Source organism: Mesocricetus auratus, unplaced genomic scaffold, assembly GCF_017639785.1.
Source record: "Mesocricetus auratus isolate SY011 unplaced genomic scaffold, BCM_Maur_2.0 Super-Scaffold_100019, whole genome shotgun sequence".
Lineage (NCBI taxonomy): Eukaryota > Metazoa > Chordata > Mammalia > Rodentia > Cricetidae > Mesocricetus > Mesocricetus auratus.
In genome coordinates, this window is record NW_024429200.1 from 6524269 (window position 1) to 6542157 (window position 17889).

The following is a 17889-nucleotide window of genomic DNA, read 5'->3' on the forward strand; positions in this document are numbered from 1 at the left end:
CAACCCACAAGAGGCACACTGAGGGTTAAGGCATGGGAAAATCACTGCGTTCGGGTGTTGTAGAGGCCAGAAAGAGGGACTGCCCTGGAGTCAAACCTGATACTCCACCAGCTGAGAAGGAAGACCCTGGAGTCTCCTCGGAAGCAGCGAGGCTCCGAGTACCCTGACTGGAACTGCACCCAGCCTTTCCCACTCAGAGGGCTCAGACAGAGAGACATCCACAAACAGGCAAAGTGCTGAATAGCCGACTAGGGTTGCCTCACACACAGAGAGGAGGTGGAGTTAAGTCCAAAGGCTCAGAAGTCACGCTGCCTGGACTCTGTAACAGCTCTGGCTTCAGAGTTTAAATATGAGCACTAACGGTCCCACCTCTTGAGAGTCTTGCATACTCCATTATCATGCTAGCACAGCAGTGCCTGACACGGGACTAATACACATGCGTTACCACTGGTGCTGCATGTGCCGAGGGGAGGAAAAGTCCTGTCAGCTGTGCTCATTTAAGATCAGTGGCAGCATCAAGACAACCTTAAACAGGAGGAACCCAGGGAATATACTTCCTCCTTAGAGAAGAGACCTGCAGTGCAAGTTTAAAATGCCAAGAGATAAACCAAAACAAAACCGAGACTGAATGGGACATTACAAAACAATCTGCAGGAGGAGGAGAAGTATAAAGGACTCATTGCTTCAGGGCTCGCATCTGAGTGCTCACTACTTTAGGATTTACATAGTGCAGATAAAATATACTGAAGAAAAAGCAAAAAATCGATTATTTCCTCGCATTTTTCTTAATCATGGTAAGCTTTTAATAACTAATATTTCTCTATACTCTTGAAATATTTCTAGAATTCAGCAAGTCCTCTTATTTTTCTTCAAGAAGCTTTTAATCTATTAAGTCTATATAAAAGTCTTCTAAACCAGCAAGTTGAAAGGTAATGGTCTCATATATCACCTCTACATGCTGCTACCCCAATACACACAGTGCAATGTTTGGAAAGCTATTTATCAAATACAGGTAGTGAGATTCTGATGCTTTTTGGTTATCTCCTTGAATATTTTATGAGTATGTGGTTTATATAAATTATTATGTAGTAAAGGCAGCTGAATGTCACCAGTACCCAACTTCAAGTCAGTCACATGCTAACCATAGAGTAATAAAAACCTCCCTGTGAAGCCTGTGTCCGTCTGTAGAGAATTCACTGCGCTCACATTCAACTCACCAGGAAGTGCTGCTTTACTTATGATGCCCGTCAGCAGAGCTAATTCCTGCAAGGAGCCCACGCTCACATCCTGACAGCGCAGAATTGCTTGGATGGTGTCGGAATGTGAAATGAGAAACTGCAGCACCTGAGCAGCCCAAGATGGAGGAAGAGGAGAAGAAAACGGATTACTGTATAATTCGTCTTTTCAGCAAGTAACTGTATGCAATCAACAGAGAAGCAGCTGCTTTCTCAACTTCAATGGTCTATCTCCTCACAAAGCAAAATATAACCGCACCGCACCACAAAGCTATACTACTTCAAAGTTGGCATATTAGCACAGCAGAACTAGCTGTAGGAAACCATGACTTCATTTACTAATTATGTAAGAGGACTCAAGAGATTTCATATGAATAGTCACTAAGATCAAGAAGTCACTCTTTGTAAGCCTGACCTGGGTGGCAAGCTTCAATCACATGGAAGTTTTTGTTGCTTTTTGATATGGTAAGAACAAAAGGGACAGGAATTCCTTGTCCTAACTCCGTTCTGCCTTTGGTGCTCTCTGGAGCACTGGTGAGGGAGTGGAGGTGTAGGAGTGTGTGGGCACCAGTGGGGCAGGGAGGACCACTTCATCGAGTAAAGCAGACAAGGAAACCTGAGTCTAAAGAACTAGCTCAGCCAGGCGCTGGTGGCGCACGCCTTTAATCCCAGCACTCAGGAGCCAGAGGCAGGTGGATCTCTGTGAGTTCAAGACCAGCATGGTCTACTGAGCAAGTTCCAGGACAGCTTCCAAAACAATACAGAGAAACCCTGTCTTGAAAATCAAAAAAAAAAAAGAACTAGCTCAAAGCCATTCTGAGTACGAAAGGATGTCCCTTGGATTGCTGCAGTGCAAATAAGGCATCACTTCAGAGACCATAGCTTCTACCTGGTGAGGCAACCCTGACTGCAATGTAGGAAAAACAGACAAAATATTCAGAAACCAAAGCATCTCATTACCTCATACTATATAAAAAAAATTCTAGCCGGCCGTTGGTGGCACACGCCTTTAATCCCAGCACTCGGGAGGCAGAGGCAGGCGGATCTCTGTGAGTTCGAGGCCAGCCTGGTCTACAGAGTGAGTTCCAGGACAGCCTCCAAAGCCACAGAGAAACCCTGCCTCAAAAAAAAAAAAATTATATACACACACACACACACACTTTATTTCCTACTTTTTTTGTTTGTTGGAAACAGTCTCAGAGTCCACGAAGGCCTTGGACTAGCCACATAGCCATGGAAGACCTTGAACTCTTAGTCCTCCTGCCTTTCTGCCTCTACTTCACTAAGTTTTTGGATGACAGGAATGGACAGCCATGCTCAATTTTAGGGGTTTTGTTTTTATTTTTTGAGACAAAGTTTATCTATATAGGCCAGACTAACTCTTGATTGTGTAGCTTCAGCCTCCCTAGTACTGGAATTAACAAATATGAAGCTTCTAAAGGCCTCGTTTGAATAAAAATGGCCCCCATAGTCTTGTATGTTTCAATACTCGGTCCCATCTGGCGGAAGTGTTTAGAAAAGATTAAGAGGTATGTCACTGGGGTGGGCCTTGAGAATTGAAAAGACTCACACCATTCCCAGTGTGCTCTCTCTCTCTCTCTCTGCCTCCTACAAGATATGATGAGTTCTCAGTTGTTCCTATGGCCACGCCTTTGCTCTGCTATCATGGACTCTTAATGCCCTGAAACTGTAAGCTCAATTAGATGCTCTTTTTAAAGTTGCCTTGGTCATGATGTTTGCAACAGCAATAGGAAAGTAACTAACACATGCCTACTATACCCTCTCTGGCTAAACTGCATCTTAAATGCCAGCTTATTCCTCTCAGAGTAACTGCATTCTCTGTCTCTCTGTCTGTCCCTCCCTCCCTCCCTCCCTCCCTCCCTCCCTCCCTCCCTTCTTTTTGGTTTTTCGAGACAGGGATTCTCTGTATTGCTTTGGAGCCTCTCCTGCAACTCGATCTGTAGACCAGGCTGGTCTCGAACTCAGAGATCCATCTGCCTCTGCCTCCCAAGTGCTGGGATTAAAGGTGTGCGCCACCAACACCCAGCAACTGCTTGCTTTTCTACAAGAACAAACTTCCATCTCTTGCTTTCCATCTCAGGATTCTAATAAGGAGTTATAAGGTTCCTTTCACACAGGAGTACAAAATTGGCCAGAGTAGTTCATGGTGAAGTACAAGGGACTGTGCTCTATACTCTGCTTTGCCACTAACAGCAGGATGGACACGACTTTACGCGGGCTTTCTACCTATAAAATCTCTGCATTTCTCAATGGGTTCTGCATTAGTGACTTCTGTACAAAGCGGTCACCTTACCTGCCCTGCTGCCTGCAAGTGCTGGCCCATACAAGATGTGAGGATGACCTGGCAGAGCTGGAGGGCTGGAAGGAGAATCTGCCGATATCGGTCCACGGGCGTTGGGATGAACACTGGGGGATCTCGCATGCCAAACATGCTTGATTCATTTCAAACAACCAAGGAGAAAGCAGCACTGCGTTAAGACAGGGTCTTAACAATTCATCATCATTTGCATGCTAAACTATAATCACCACATTTAAGACTGGATCCTAAAATTCATCATCATTTACATGCTAAACTATAAACACTTATATTTTAAAATCTCTAGACAAAATAAGATGGGTGCTGTTGAGTGGAATAGAAGCAGAATGGAAAAGAAAGTAAGAGGCTTCATACAGACAAGTAATTCTATGCCAAGATCTATCTCTTTACATACAGAGAAAATAGTTCACTTCCATGTTTAAAACTTGTAACACAGTATGAAAATAGTCCTTCCCTGAATGTGGATGTCAGTTTGGAGGTCTGGTTAATCTATGGGGCCTCAGATAGTGGATCAGTATTTATCCCAAGTACAGTAATGGACTTTGGAATCCCACTCCACATAGAGGGATACTCTCTCAGCCTAGACACATGAGGAAGGGCCTAGGCCCTGCTCCAAATGATATGACAGACTTTGAAGACCCCCCATGGAAGGCCTCACCCTCCCTGGGGAGCAGAAAGGGGATAGGATAGGGGGTAGGGGATGCATGAGGGGCAGGGGAGGAGGGGATGGAGAATGAACTGGGATTGACATGCAGAACAAGCTTGTTTCTAATTTTTAAATTTTAAAAGTGTGGGGGGGGGGGTCGGGGACAGTGCTTTCCCTTCTTCGGAGGCAACACGGTTCTATGTTAAGCCTAAAAAGCTCAGGTATTAATTTGGCAATGGATTTTGAGTTGAAACAGTAACTAAACCCACCTTCAGTATTTTTATTGCTAGGAAGGTATACTGACTACCCAACAATGCTGCCATCTGTAGAATGAAGAGGGGAAAACCAGGGCCCATGGGAAGACTCAGTCTTAATCCCTGAATCCTACAGGGAAAGGAGAAGCAACTCCCAAACGTTGTTCTCAGACCTCCACACACACTGCAGTGCCTGCCTGTAAGACACACTCCCCCAAATAAGTGAAATTAACTTAAAAACCAAACTGAATGTTCCATATCCAAATTGAACTGACATCTGCCGAAAATCTTAAAACTTGAGGCTGGGCAGTGGTGGCGCACACCTTTAATCCCAGCACTTCAGAGGCAGAGGCAGGCGGATCTTTGTGAGTTCCAGGCCAGAGTGGTCTGCAAAGGATGTTCCAAGACACCTAGAGCTGTTATACAGAGACACCCTGTCTTGGAAAACAAAATAAACAAGCAAACACCCCTGAAACTTGAAAATCATTTCAAACTAGTAAGCAGTGACTAAAACACTAAAACCCAGAAGAAAAAAAGAACCCTGAAATTCTGCCCAAATTATTTGGATCAGAAATATGGAACAAATTAATTCTTTTTTTTTTCCTTCTTATCTTGCTTGATATACAGCCCAGGCTAGCCTCAAATTATAATCTTCCTGCCTCAGTCTCCCAAGCACTGGACTTACAAGCAGATGTGTACTACCCTACCAACCAACAAGGTTTAACTGTACTACTGTACTGTAAAGACCCTGACTGAAAACAAGTACCATGGAACTCATAGACTAAGACTAACACAATCCTCACCCTTCTCTCCCATATTGTCCTGAAACGGAAAGAATTAGGTCCCACCCACTTTTATTACCTTACCAACTCACACTGACTAGTACATAGCAAAGGTCCACAACACCGCCTGCTCCTCAGGAACACTATCCTTCCCAATCCCTTGCTAGCAGCACAGGCAAGCTGGGTCACGTGGACACTTACCCATGTGGGTCCATCTCTGGGCGCATGTCGTACACCTGGCACTGTGCTAGCCTCACAACCACCCCAGACCTTAGCAGCTCCAATGCACCTTGCTGCAACTTAGCCACTCTTGTGAGAAATGCCTGCAAAGTCACAAAAGGAAACTTCAGGGCTGAAACCATGCCCCAGGGCCTCATAGGAACACAAGACACTCATGCACATTCCTTATTGATCACTAATGAGGGGAAATCCTGAGCTGCCTACAAAGACACATTATACCTCCTTTCTCACAAGACTTTTTATGGGAACTCAGGGGTAAATACTGTACATTTACATTACTGTACATGTATTATTGTTGCATATTGTACATTATTATTATTATCGTGAATTATTCAATTCCAATATAGTTTCTGTCAACAGGTCAGGTATGTTTGCTGTGCTCACTTCTAGTGTCTTAACTACCTAATATACCATGCTTGGTATATATCAGGTATTTAGTAAACACCTATGAACAAAATGAATGAAGAGATGAAGACTGTAAGACTTCCACTACTGTGACTTATGTGAGAAACTTAACGTGGAAACACAGCAACAGATGTGGAGGGAAGGGAATGACAAAAGCAGACACCGCTGTTCCCTTCCCTTCCCATCAGCTGTGGCTTTCATGCCACTCTCAGCAGCACCTGAGTGACAGCCAGGCAACACGGTATTACCCTCAAACCTTCTCAGGATGATTCCAGCACCTCTTCACACTCTGAAGGTACATTTCCAGCACAAAGCCCCAGAGGTAAAGCTCTTAAAATAACAACAGCTTATGTAATAGAAATATCCAGGGTGCACCGGTGGTGTGGCCTACTGGTAAGCACAGCAGCCTTCCAATACACATCTCCACGCCCTACAGAAGACTGCTGACCGTATGCCAATGTCCACCAAGGCTTACCATTTTGGATTCATAGCTATAAAGGGCTTTTAAGAGAGGAGGCTGTGGAGTCAGTAAGCTCTGCAGAGTACGGTCATCTTCCACCAAGCTATCCACAAGGACCTTCAAATAACCACTGTTGGAAAGGTACAGGAGCCACTGCTGCTGCTTGTCCACAGAGACAATCCGATCAAGGAGAGCCAGGGCCAGCATCTAAAGGAAGAATGAATCAGAACCAAAGCCCAACATGTGGATGGCTACCAAACCACAGACAGCTGCTGCCTTTACTCGGGGTACTGAGAACGTTTTCTTATAAGAAAATCTATGAAAAAAAATTTGACTGTTTTGGAAAAACTAATTTTTTGAAAACATGTATGTGCATGCCTGTATGAGATTACATGCATCATGAAGGCCAGAAAAGGTACTGGATTAGCGGAACTGGAATTAGACATTGTGAGCTGCCTGATGCAGGTGGTAGGAGGGAACTGAACTCAGATTCACTCCAAGAACAACACTTGTTGTACGCACTCTTCACTGGTGAGCCACCCCTCCAACTCCAGCTTTCTTTAATTCTAAATTTGTATGTGTTATTTTGAGGACTCTTAGGAAAGTATTAAAAATAGATGTAATATAATAAACACAGTTAAATCCACTTTGGTCTACTTCCTCCCAGGGGTTGTTCTATGTATAAAAGTACTTTAAAAATTTTAAGCATAATTTAGGGATTGCTCTCTAGTTTGTATTTTTTATCCTATTTCTTAATTATTTTTTCTCTGATGGCCTTGAAATAAATGATCTTCCACTGGGAGGAACTCCTCCTCAGCGTGTCAGCAGGATGCTCAAATGTTTTACTAAAGGGGAAATGCAACCCCACCCCCATCATAAGGTCTCATATGAAACAGAACACATTCAGTAAGGAGATAGAACAAAGATCTATCAGGCAGTATTTTTGTTGTTTCTATCCAAGTTGTTCTACCTGCAAACATCAAACTTAGCAAAGGTAATTTTAAGGAGAAATTCTGAGTTAAAATTCCACAAAACTAAACAAAACACAGAGTAACAAAACAGATGTTACATTCATAGCAGATGAGCAAACTCACTTTAAAATAATATAGAAAATAATTCTCTATATGCAATGTACATTTTAAAAGCTGATTCAATATAAACCCTCAAAAATGCACAATACTTATTCGGTAGCAGTTCTAAACAACTGTTATTTTACCCTTCCAATCTCATGACCATCGCAAGCGTCTCGACAGACCACTTCCATGAGGGCAGCACCGTAACTTTCAATGATAGCCATGTTTTCTCGTTGTAATTTACTAAACACATCTTCAGGGGCTGTGAGCCTTTCCCACATCGTTTTCTTAGCTACAGGGATTAAAAAAGGGGGGAAAATCCGATAAAAAGCAGTTGAGCAACTAATAGTATCTCATATCCAACAACAAAAGGAACCCATTACTATGTGCATACAAAAGATCAGATAAACAAATCCAGACAAATGGACTTTAAAAGCATATGTCACTAGTGATACTTATAATGTATGACTCTTCAGAAGATAAGTTTAATTATGGACCCTACGAGAACTGGTAAGTTGTAATTACTCTGCTAATCAATTTGATTTTATAGTTTACTGCCATCTTGGAGAATTTGGCTAAGAAGAAAAAGATACAATATAGATAAAAATCTTCCTCAAAAAAGAAAAACAGAAAGTTTTAATCTGGGGTCTTTTTTTTTTGGTTTTTCGAGACAGGGTTTCACTGTGGCTTTGGAGGCTGTCCTGGAACTCGCTCTGTAGACCAGGCTGGCCTCGAACTCACAGAGATCCCCCTGCCTCTGCCTCCCGAGTGCTGGGATTAAAGGCGTGCACCACCAACGCCCGGCTTAATCTGGGGTCTTAAAACTTAAAGTATTAAAAGGCTTTATCATTTAAGAGTAATTTAAATATATTATCATTAGTAATGTGAACATACATTTCATTAAAAGTCATGCAAACCCTGTAAAACTTTCATAACCAAATAAAGTAACAGTTTTTACTTCAAACTAATTTTATGATTTTCCTCCTTAGTTTCTGAACTACCATTTTTTTGTTGTTGTTGTTGCTGTTTTTCAAGCAGGGTTTCTATGTTGCAGAACTCACTTTGTAGACCAGGTGGGTCTCTAATTGATATTCACCTGCCTCTTGAGTGCTGGGATTAACATATACCACCATGCCCGACTCTGAACTACCATCTTGAGCCAGGCACACAACACACACTTGTGATCTCAGCACAAGATCCTGAGTTTGCAACTGGCCTGAACCATACAGAGTCTTGATGACTGTTCTAAGTGTGTTGTAGACCTCCACCTAGTGGTTAACTAGTGTTTGCCACTTTGACTAAAAGAATACAAAACATACTTTTAAAAAAGAATTTGTTCAAAAAGGTTCTTTAAACTATTTTTCTTGCTGGGCAGGGGTGGCGCACTCAGGAAGCAGAGGCAGGCAGATCTCTGTGAGTTCAAGACTAGCCTGGTCTACAGAGCTAGTTTCAGGACAGCCTCCAAAGCCATAGAGAAACCCTATCTCAGAAAAAACAAAAACAAAACAAAACAAACAAACAAAAAACTATTGTTCTTGACCTTAAAAATACCTGCACACAGGGGCTGTAAAGATGGTTCAGGGGTTAAGAGCACTGACTGCTCTTCCAGAGGACTTGGGCTAACTCCCAGTACCTATATGGTAACTCACAACCATGTGTAACTCTACTTCCAAGGGCTCTGGAGTCTTGTTCTAGCCTAAGACACACCTCACACAGATACACATCCAGGCAAAACCCCAGACACATAAAACAAAGAAATAAAGGAAACATATATATGATGGGGAAGTCCTTCTGTATGCTCTGAATATTGTTTCTCTTGTTGCTTGAATAAAATTGTTTCAGCTAGTGGACAGGCAGAATGTAGTCAGGCAGCAAGTATAGGTGGGGTTACCACACTAGAAGGCTAGGAAGAAGAATACTAAGAGTGAGTCGCCAAGGAGATACCATGTAGCTACTGGGAAAGTAGGACGTCTGGGCATTCTCTGGTAAGTCAAAACCATAGAAATGGGTTAATAATTTAGAGAAAGCTAGCCAATAAGAAGCCTTAGCCATTGGCCAGTTCATAATTAGTATTAGCCTGTGTGTTTATTTGGGACTAAACAGCTATGGGACTGGGAGGGACAAAAACCTGTCTACATACATGCACATATTAAGTAGGTCGTATGGCTCTATAAAATTACCATTGGCTGTTGTTATCTTCTAAGGTACCATGCATGAATGACAGCCACCAGAAGGATGGTGTGAAAGAAATACACTCACAAGGAAGAAAACACAGAAAGCCCATTATCAGATGGTGCTGCTGAAAAATTCTTAGTATATTTTAGTTGAAAAACGTATTACTAAAAATAAAAAGCAAATAGTTCTAACTGAAACAAAATTAACAATGAAAATCATATACATTGTAAAGGTAATTTAAACCTATAACTTGGCTAAGAAGGATCAGATACAATATAGATAAAAATCTTCCTCAAGAGAAAAAAAATTAGTTGATGGGCACTGGTGGCACAAACCTTTAATCCCAGCACTCAGGCAGGGGCAGGCAGATCTCTGTGAGTTCAAGGCCAGCCTGGTCTACAAAGCAAGTTCCAGGACAGCCAAATCTACACAGAGAAACCTTGCCTTGATAAACCAAACAGAAAAAGAAAGTAAGCAGTTTCACATGAAGTCTTCCAAATGCTTCATAAATATACCCAACAAAACAGTCATTTTTTTCTGTCTGAAAGTAATTTCATATGTATTCCCCAGAGCAGGATTTCAGATTTGCCACTGTACCTAGCTCAGTATTTTCAATGTCTTTCAGATTTACTTTTATTTATGTACACTTGTGTGCAGGTGCCCATAAAAGCCATGAAAACCTTTATTCCCCCAGAGCTGGAGTTATGGGTTTCAACCTACCACATGGATGCTAGGATCTGAACTCACATACTCTCAAAGAGCAACAATGTTCTTAATTGCTGAGCTACCTCTCTGGCCCTGCCTTCCTTCAAATCACTGGTTCTCGACCTGTGAGTCATACCCCTTTGGCAAACCTATCTCCAAAATATATTTATATTCGATTCGTAAGAGTAGCATAATTACAGTTTTAACAAGCAAGAAAATGATTTTTTTTTTATGGTTGAGGGGTCACCACACATAAAGAATGTATGGAAGAGTGGAAGCATTAGGAAGGTTGAGAACCACTGCTTTAAATGAAGAAACCCTACCTTGAATTTATCCTAAATAAACTAGTGTAAAATACACATATACCATAGATGAGCATTTGCACTAAGTAAGACTATTTTTAAATGGCCATTTAAAAAAAGTCTATTAAAACTGCATACTGCTTCATATGGGAATTCTACCACAAATCTTCCTCTGGAAAAGTAAGAATGAGACTTTTGATACGGTATTTTTGTGATATCAGAATTTTAAGCCTATGAATAAGGAAACTGTTTAAATGTTATGTCCTTACTACAGAATTAACAGTCATTTTTTAATACTCCAGTAGATATACCCTGTAATCCAAGGGGAAGAGTCACCGCGCAACTTCACAAACAGTACAGTGTAGTTCAAGTATAGAAAACTACACATTACCTGAGGGTTATTTCCTTAGAAACTTATGTCAAGACATGCTAACTGTGGCTGTGGGGAGTCCAAAGACAAAGAAGTGACTGAGGCTTTAGAAGTTACCATCGTTAAAAATAGAAAAGACTAGCCCAGAGTTGGTGGCGCACGCCTCTAATCCCAGCACTCGGGAGGCAGAGGCAGGCGAATTTCTGTGAGTTCGAGGCCAGCCTGGTCTACAGAGCTAGTTCCAGGGAAGCCTCCAAAACAATACAGAGAAACCCTGTCTCGAAAAACCAAAAAAGAAAGAAAAAAAAAAGGACTAGGCTAGAAATCAGTCCAACTTTACCAGCTTCCAATGTGTCTGGCTCATCTGGTCTCTGGGCAATCTGTAAGTAATAAAGCAGAGAACCATACAGGTGAGTCCTCACACGTTGGAAACCACCACCTAGGAAGACAAAAGCATGCAGTCAAGTGAGAACTATCGCAATCAACGGAAGGAACAACAGAGTCGTAATGTAGAGAAAATACAGATGAAAAACCTGTCTTCAAAATGAAGTCTAGCAGTTTCCTCAATATGATGTGAAGTGAGGAGTCTCCAATGGAAGCAAAGCCCACTGGCCGGCTCTCTGCTGCAGGAGGGGAGGTGACAGAGCCATCGAGCATGAAAGCATAATGGGCCTCGCCAGGCCCTGAGACCAGCGGCTGCTTCTGTTCCGTGCGTACAGCCTGGCTTAGGTGAGCGGTCAGGGTGAACACAGCACCAGCAACCACTGGCATTAATTCCTGAGCTGCTTCGTCATCCAGCACCTTAAAGTACAAAGGGTCAGAGTGAGACCAGCTTCCATCAGAGCTGTGAACAAGACTCACGCACACTAGGCCTTTCAACTACCTTAAGAAGTAGGAACTAAGACAGGCAGTGGTGATACATGCCTTTAATCCCAGCACTGGGGAGACAGAGACAGGTTGGAGGCCAGCCTAGTCACAGAGCAAGTTTCAGGACAGTCAGAGCTACACCATGAAACCCTGTCTCAAAAAACAAGACAAAACCAAATCCCAAAATCCAAAATAAAAGAAAAAGAACGTGAAAACTATTCAAAAGAAAAATATTTAACAAGTGTGTGTAACTAATTCTTATGGGAATTCCATGCAGACAGTTTTTGCTTTGAAATACACATATGTAGTTTTCATTACTTGGATCACACTCAGTAGTTATGGGGTGGGATCTGCCCATGTCTATTTTTACAAAGCTCCCTAGATAATTCTGAAACACTCTACCTCATAGCTCCTACAGTACAGACTTTACCTTTCTCAAGGAAAGTTTTCACATCAATATTATAAACTCTATTTTGTTTCTAATCTAAAAACAGAAAAAAATTACATCTGCTTAAAGGCAAATGCATATACCTATACTATATACTCACATATATGTCTTTAGTCATATAAAGTAACTCAGGAAGTAAATCACCTTATCATGTAGATCTTGTAAAAGGTCCCGAATAATCAGCTGCCGGTCTTCTGCCTGAATGAGCTCCTGAGGACAAGCCGTCAGGATAATCTCTACCAGTTGCCTCCATGATTCCAGAGCATGCCGCTTTGCATGAAGACCCTGCAGCAACTTGTTTCTTCCTACAACATACTGAAGAATAGTGCTGATTTCCTAAAATCATAAGTATTCAAACTGGTTAACACTCAGGGAAATGGTATCTGAGTTAAACAATTTTCTATTTTTAATCCTGTCATTTATTCAGAAAACTCACTTAAATTACATTTATTCATTATGTGACCAAAAATTCATTATTAGAAAAACTGTAAAAATCACAAAAGTAGTACAAACAGCTTACCTCTATCAGGAGAGGCCTCTGTCCTATGGCTGCCATACCCTGAAGAGCATTGACTTCAGCTATGAGGACCCTATGAAGAAGCTAAGTAATTAGTGAAAAAGAGAAAAACAGTATCATCAGATGTCAGTAGGATAATAAGTAGCAATTACCAAAAGCCACCCTAACTGGTAAAGGTCCGGGTGTCTGTGCACACACTATAACAATGCCAAGGCCACCCCCCTTGTCCCAGGGAGCAGTAGTACCAAGGGGACTCAGGCAGTAACTTAATGTTGGGTGCCTCAACACCTTCCTCATTTTACTGAGGATGTTACCATTCACCTGGTAGAGAACTAAATGGTGAAAAACTCTGTAGTCTTAGCTGGATGGGAAAATATCATTAGACAAAACAGCCCAATAAGCTAATAAATGGAAATTATATATGTAAAATGGTCACACTTTTCTGATAGCTGGATGTCTGAAGCTATTTTTTTGTTTTTGTTTTTGTTTTTGGGTTTTGGGTTTAGGCTGTCCTGTAGACCCGGCTGGCCTCGAACTCAAAGAGATCTGCCTACCTTCCTCTTGAGTGTTGGGATTAAAGGTATGCTGCCACTGCCCAGCCCCTGCAGGCTCTTTAAAAGAACCCTCACCTTCACATTGCAGACTGTCTGCCCCTGTAAATTCTTGTGCTCACAGTTGGCAATGACTTGCTCAATCTGAGCACGGTCAAAAAAATCCAGCTGCAAAGGCTCAGGAATCTCCTGACTGAAGTCAATCGAATCAAGAATACTTAGAATTTTTCGCCGTACTAGAAAAAAGAAGTAAACAAACTGTATTTGAGGCACTGAAGTGAATAACAAACCACCATACTTAGCTCATTTTGAACATGCTATTCTCTGAAACCAAAGATCTTGCTGAAATCCAAATCTGACTTATTTCTGATATGGCCACTCGCTAAGGTAGTTCCCCTCTGCTCTGTAAACCCTTAGCTACTGACAACAAATAAGCCTTTACAGAGCTTTTCTATGCAGGTCAGAATCTATAGGGATGTGTAAACTCCCCTGCAGTCTCAAGGAGTATAGTATGTCTAGAACGTACAACAATCCCAAGGGCTTCTTCACCTTTCGTGGCAGTGTCAAAATGAAGGAAGCCAGAGACAGACCTCGTTTCCTCTTCCATCCCTCCTTCACCATCTGCTGGAGCACCAATAGCAATACATCAGAAAAGGAAAACACTCTTGGAAATTACATTTACTTAGAAATGGCAAACATAATGAATTTTACTTCTGGGTCAAAGAGCCTTTTGTAAATGGATAATTAAGATGCAAATATGAAAAGGATTTACTAGCAATGTGCATCTAACTTTTTTCATCCCTATGGGACTCATTCACAACTCTGAAGAGGATAATTAGAATTTCAAAACTGGCAAGACCCCATCATGCTAAGGAAATGATTAAAAAGGAGCTTATGTTTCATTTGCATGTATAATAGTTATTGAAATAGCACAGATCATACTGGCTCAGTGAGACAAACTATTTTGTATAAAATGTGACTACTGCAAACGCATTAAGAGGAAAACAAAATAACATCAAAAGACATTTTTTGGTTTTTTTGTTTGTTTTCTTTTTGAAACAGTCTCTCTACATAGCCCTGTGTGTCCTGGAACTCACTACACATACAGCAGTCTGGCCTCAAACTCACACAGATCCACCTGCCTCTGCCACCCAAGTGTTGGAAATGAAAGGCATGAGCCACCACACCTGGCCAAGGGGCAATTTTTATGTTTTAAGGATAACTATACTAGAGCTGGGAAGAACCAGCTTTGTCTAAAGTGTTACCTTTAGTCTAAGATGTGCACTCATCAAGGGCGCTGAGCACGCCATAGCCCAAGTGTCTGCTAGCGCTCACCTGAGTACGGCTTCACGGGCATGTCATCCAGGAGGAGGTGCAGAAGCCTCTGAGTATGTGACCGCTGGCGATTCAGAGAAGTCACTCGTAGTTCTATTGAGGCAGTCTTCATGAGCCACGACATTTGATTCAGCATAGAGATTTCATACTCTAGAATTTAAACAAATAGCATTTCATCTCCCATAGCTGTAATGCAAGATCAGAAAGTCCACAAATCTTCAGATACTTCCTCATGAAACAGTAATCATCTTAGCAATGCATGATCAAAACAGGATACAAAGAAAAAAGAAGTTATTCTATGTCCATGAAAGATGAAAAGAACAATAAAATTTCTATTAGTGCCAGATGTTATATATGCCTTTAATCCCAACACAAGATATATAGCAAGACACTGTCTCCAAAAAAAAGTTTATTATCAGAGTAATTTCACAAAGATCTTATAAATATGCCACAATTTAACATTAATGGCCCTTTATATTTTGTCTTTAAAAGTAATTTTCAAGTATATAACAATCCATGAAAACAATCATAATTTTATTCCATAAATCATTCTTAAATTCACATTAATTTTATGATATATGGTAAGATAGTTGGTAGAGCTCTTGCCTTCACATATAATTAGGGCTATAAATTCCATATATAAAAGAAATTTAAAGGGGTTGGAGAGATGGTTCCATAGTTAAGAGCACTTCCTACTCTTGCAGAGGACCCTGGTTTAGTCCCCGGCACCCATGTGGCCACTCACAACTGCCTAGAACTAAAGTTCCAAGGGATCTGACACTTCTCTTCTGGCCTCCATGGATTCCTGAAGGCACACAGTACATGTAAAAACAAAGGTAAATGCACACATAGAAAATTTAAAAACAAATCCTTAAAAAAAGAACACAGTTCACCTGCCTCAGCCTCCCAATGCTGGGATTACAGGCATGCGTGATCATTCCTGGCTCAGTATTATTTTTACGCTTGGTGGGTCCTATGCTCTGAAGTCCTAAATGATGACAATGCAAATATAACTGACCAAATAATAATATTAACAAATGTCAGTCTGTCCTGGTTTATCTTTGTGCCAACTTGACACAGGTAAGAGGTATCCAGGAAGGAACCACAACTGAGAGCTCAGGCTGTAGGCAGGGGAGTGAGGCGCCGTCTTAACTGGAGACTGATGTGGGGGCCTGGCCCACTGTGGACTCCTGATCTGGATAGGGTAAGAGGATAGATGAGCAGGCCAGGAAGCGGCGCTCCTCAAGGGCTCTTGAGCAGCTGCCCTGACGTCTCTCAGTGACAGGGTGTGACCTGACACTGGTACAACAACACAACCCTTCCCTTCCCAGCATGCTTTTCGTCATGGTGTGCAGCACAGCAACAGAGGCCACAGCCAAGACACAGCAAGCTAAGTCCTTTACAACACATGCAACACAAGACACACAGTAACTATTCTTTTGGATTTACCCATGTATAAAACTTTAAAGTCTCTATGTTTTTATATAAGCAAAATCTCATAATTAAAAACGTGAATATTATGAAAATACAGAGGACTGTTTTGTCAATTAGATACTTCCCAGGGATGTTACAGTTTTCTAATTGGTAAATTAGGAATTTGACAATTACTAGTAAGAGAAATGTGTTATCAGGATGTGTGGACCTCAATTTCAAAATGATGGTGACATAGGTAAGCTCCGGGTCTGTATGCTAGAGCAGGCCTGTGGATCCAGTTACTCAGGAGGCAGAGGCAGTGAAGAACAGTCTGAGCTCACAAATTCAGGACATTCTTGGTTTAAATGTAACATGACTCAGCAGATAAGGGCATCTACACCAGGCCCAAATAACTTGAGACTGATCCCTGGGACACACAGGTAAAAGGAGAGAACCACCTCCTGAAAGTTGTCTTTCAATGTCTACAGGCATGCTGTTGTGCAAAATGTAATAAAAAATAGTAAGGTCCACTATATGTGTAAGAGATTAACACAAACAAGTAAAGAAAAAGAATTTGTAAATAGTTAATCAAAAGAAAATAAAGAGCTGGGTGGTGGCATACACCTTTAATGCCAGCACGCAGGAGGTAGAGGCAGGTTGGATCTTTGAGTTTGAGGCCAGCCTGGTCTACAAAGCTAGTTCCAGGACAGCTAGGGCTACACAGGGAAACCCTGTCTCTAACACACATGTGCATGCCTGCGTGAATGCACACACACACACACACACACAGACACACACACAGACAGACAGACAGACAGACAGACAGACAGACAGACAGACACACACACACACAGACACACACACCCCAAACATAAATATATTTATTTATAATAGAGGCTGGAGAGATAGAATTTGGGCCTTAGTGAACACCAAGCATACATATACACATATGGTGTACAGATATACATGCAGGGAAAATACAAACATTTTTTAAATGTATGTTTTTTTATTTTGAAAAGGAAAACAATCTTGATAAAACTTAAATTATGCTAGAACACTTCTTAGTCATGTCAACAAACTGGATTTATAATTTCCTCTAAAATTACTTTTCAAAGTTTTATCAAGACTACTTGACTAAAATTATGGGATAAAATTAACTTTAGGCAACTCCTATCAGGTTTATACATACACACACATGAACTTCGTCTTTAGAACTGGGTACAGTCCCCGAGATACCTCATATGTAAGAAAAACTCCAAAATCAAAAGGGACTGGAATGGGCATGGTGGTATATAATCCCAGCTGAGGAAGAGTACCTTAAATCCCAAGCCCAGGTCCAGAGAAAGGCTTAACCAATCATTCAAATGTTCAAATTCTGAAACACTTTATTATTATTTTAATTTTAAATAGCTTGTTTTACATGTCAATCCCAGTTCCCTCTCTCTCCCCTCCTCCTGCACACCCCCCCCCCCGAAACACTTCTTATACCAAGCCTTTCAGATAAGAGTTCTCTTCCTATAGTAATAAAGCAATACAATGTCCTACCTTTGTTAGAGAAAGGAAGATGCTGCAGCTGAGAAAACAAGAAATCCTGGCTGGTTCTCAAGTACCTCATAGTAGGACCCGATGTATCAGAGCACGCACACAACTGATATATCACCTAATGAAATGTAAGAAAATCTCTCAGTCAGTTCATCTTGTACTAATTTTAAGATAACAAAATGTGAGTAAAAAATTAAGATGGATAAATAACCCAAACAAATGGCTAATCGC

General features: G+C 41.4%; 1 protein-coding gene across 6 annotated transcripts in view; it reads right to left on the bottom strand.

Moving 5' to 3' along the window:
- Nup205 (nucleoporin 205) overlaps window positions 1-17889 on the bottom strand; it is a 66228-nt gene that overhangs the window by 9306 nt on the left and 39033 nt on the right. For 3 of the 6 annotated variants that reach the window (XM_005082399.4, XM_005082398.4, XM_021234296.2), the window contains exons 23-35: window positions 17662-17776; window positions 14704-14853; window positions 13918-13989; window positions 13447-13604; window positions 12821-12901; window positions 12445-12636; window positions 11519-11786; window positions 11326-11424; window positions 7577-7725; window positions 6376-6567; window positions 5457-5578; window positions 3550-3688; window positions 1218-1344 (exon numbers count right to left, since the gene is read on the bottom strand). In XM_005082399.4, coding sequence (XP_005082456.1) covers window positions 1218-1344; window positions 3550-3688; window positions 5457-5578; window positions 6376-6567; window positions 7577-7725; window positions 11326-11424; window positions 11519-11786; window positions 12445-12636; window positions 12821-12901; window positions 13447-13604; window positions 13918-13989; window positions 14704-14853; window positions 17662-17776 — 1864 coding nt within the window. Of the gene's footprint in view, window positions 1-1217; window positions 1345-3549; window positions 3689-5456; window positions 5579-6375; window positions 6568-7576; window positions 7726-11325; window positions 11425-11518; window positions 11787-12444; window positions 12637-12820; window positions 12902-13446; window positions 13605-13917; window positions 13993-14703; window positions 14854-17661; window positions 17777-17889 lie in introns of all 6 variants that reach the window. The other 3 variants (XM_013122259.3, XM_021234298.2, XM_021234295.2) reach the window with 1 other exon arrangement.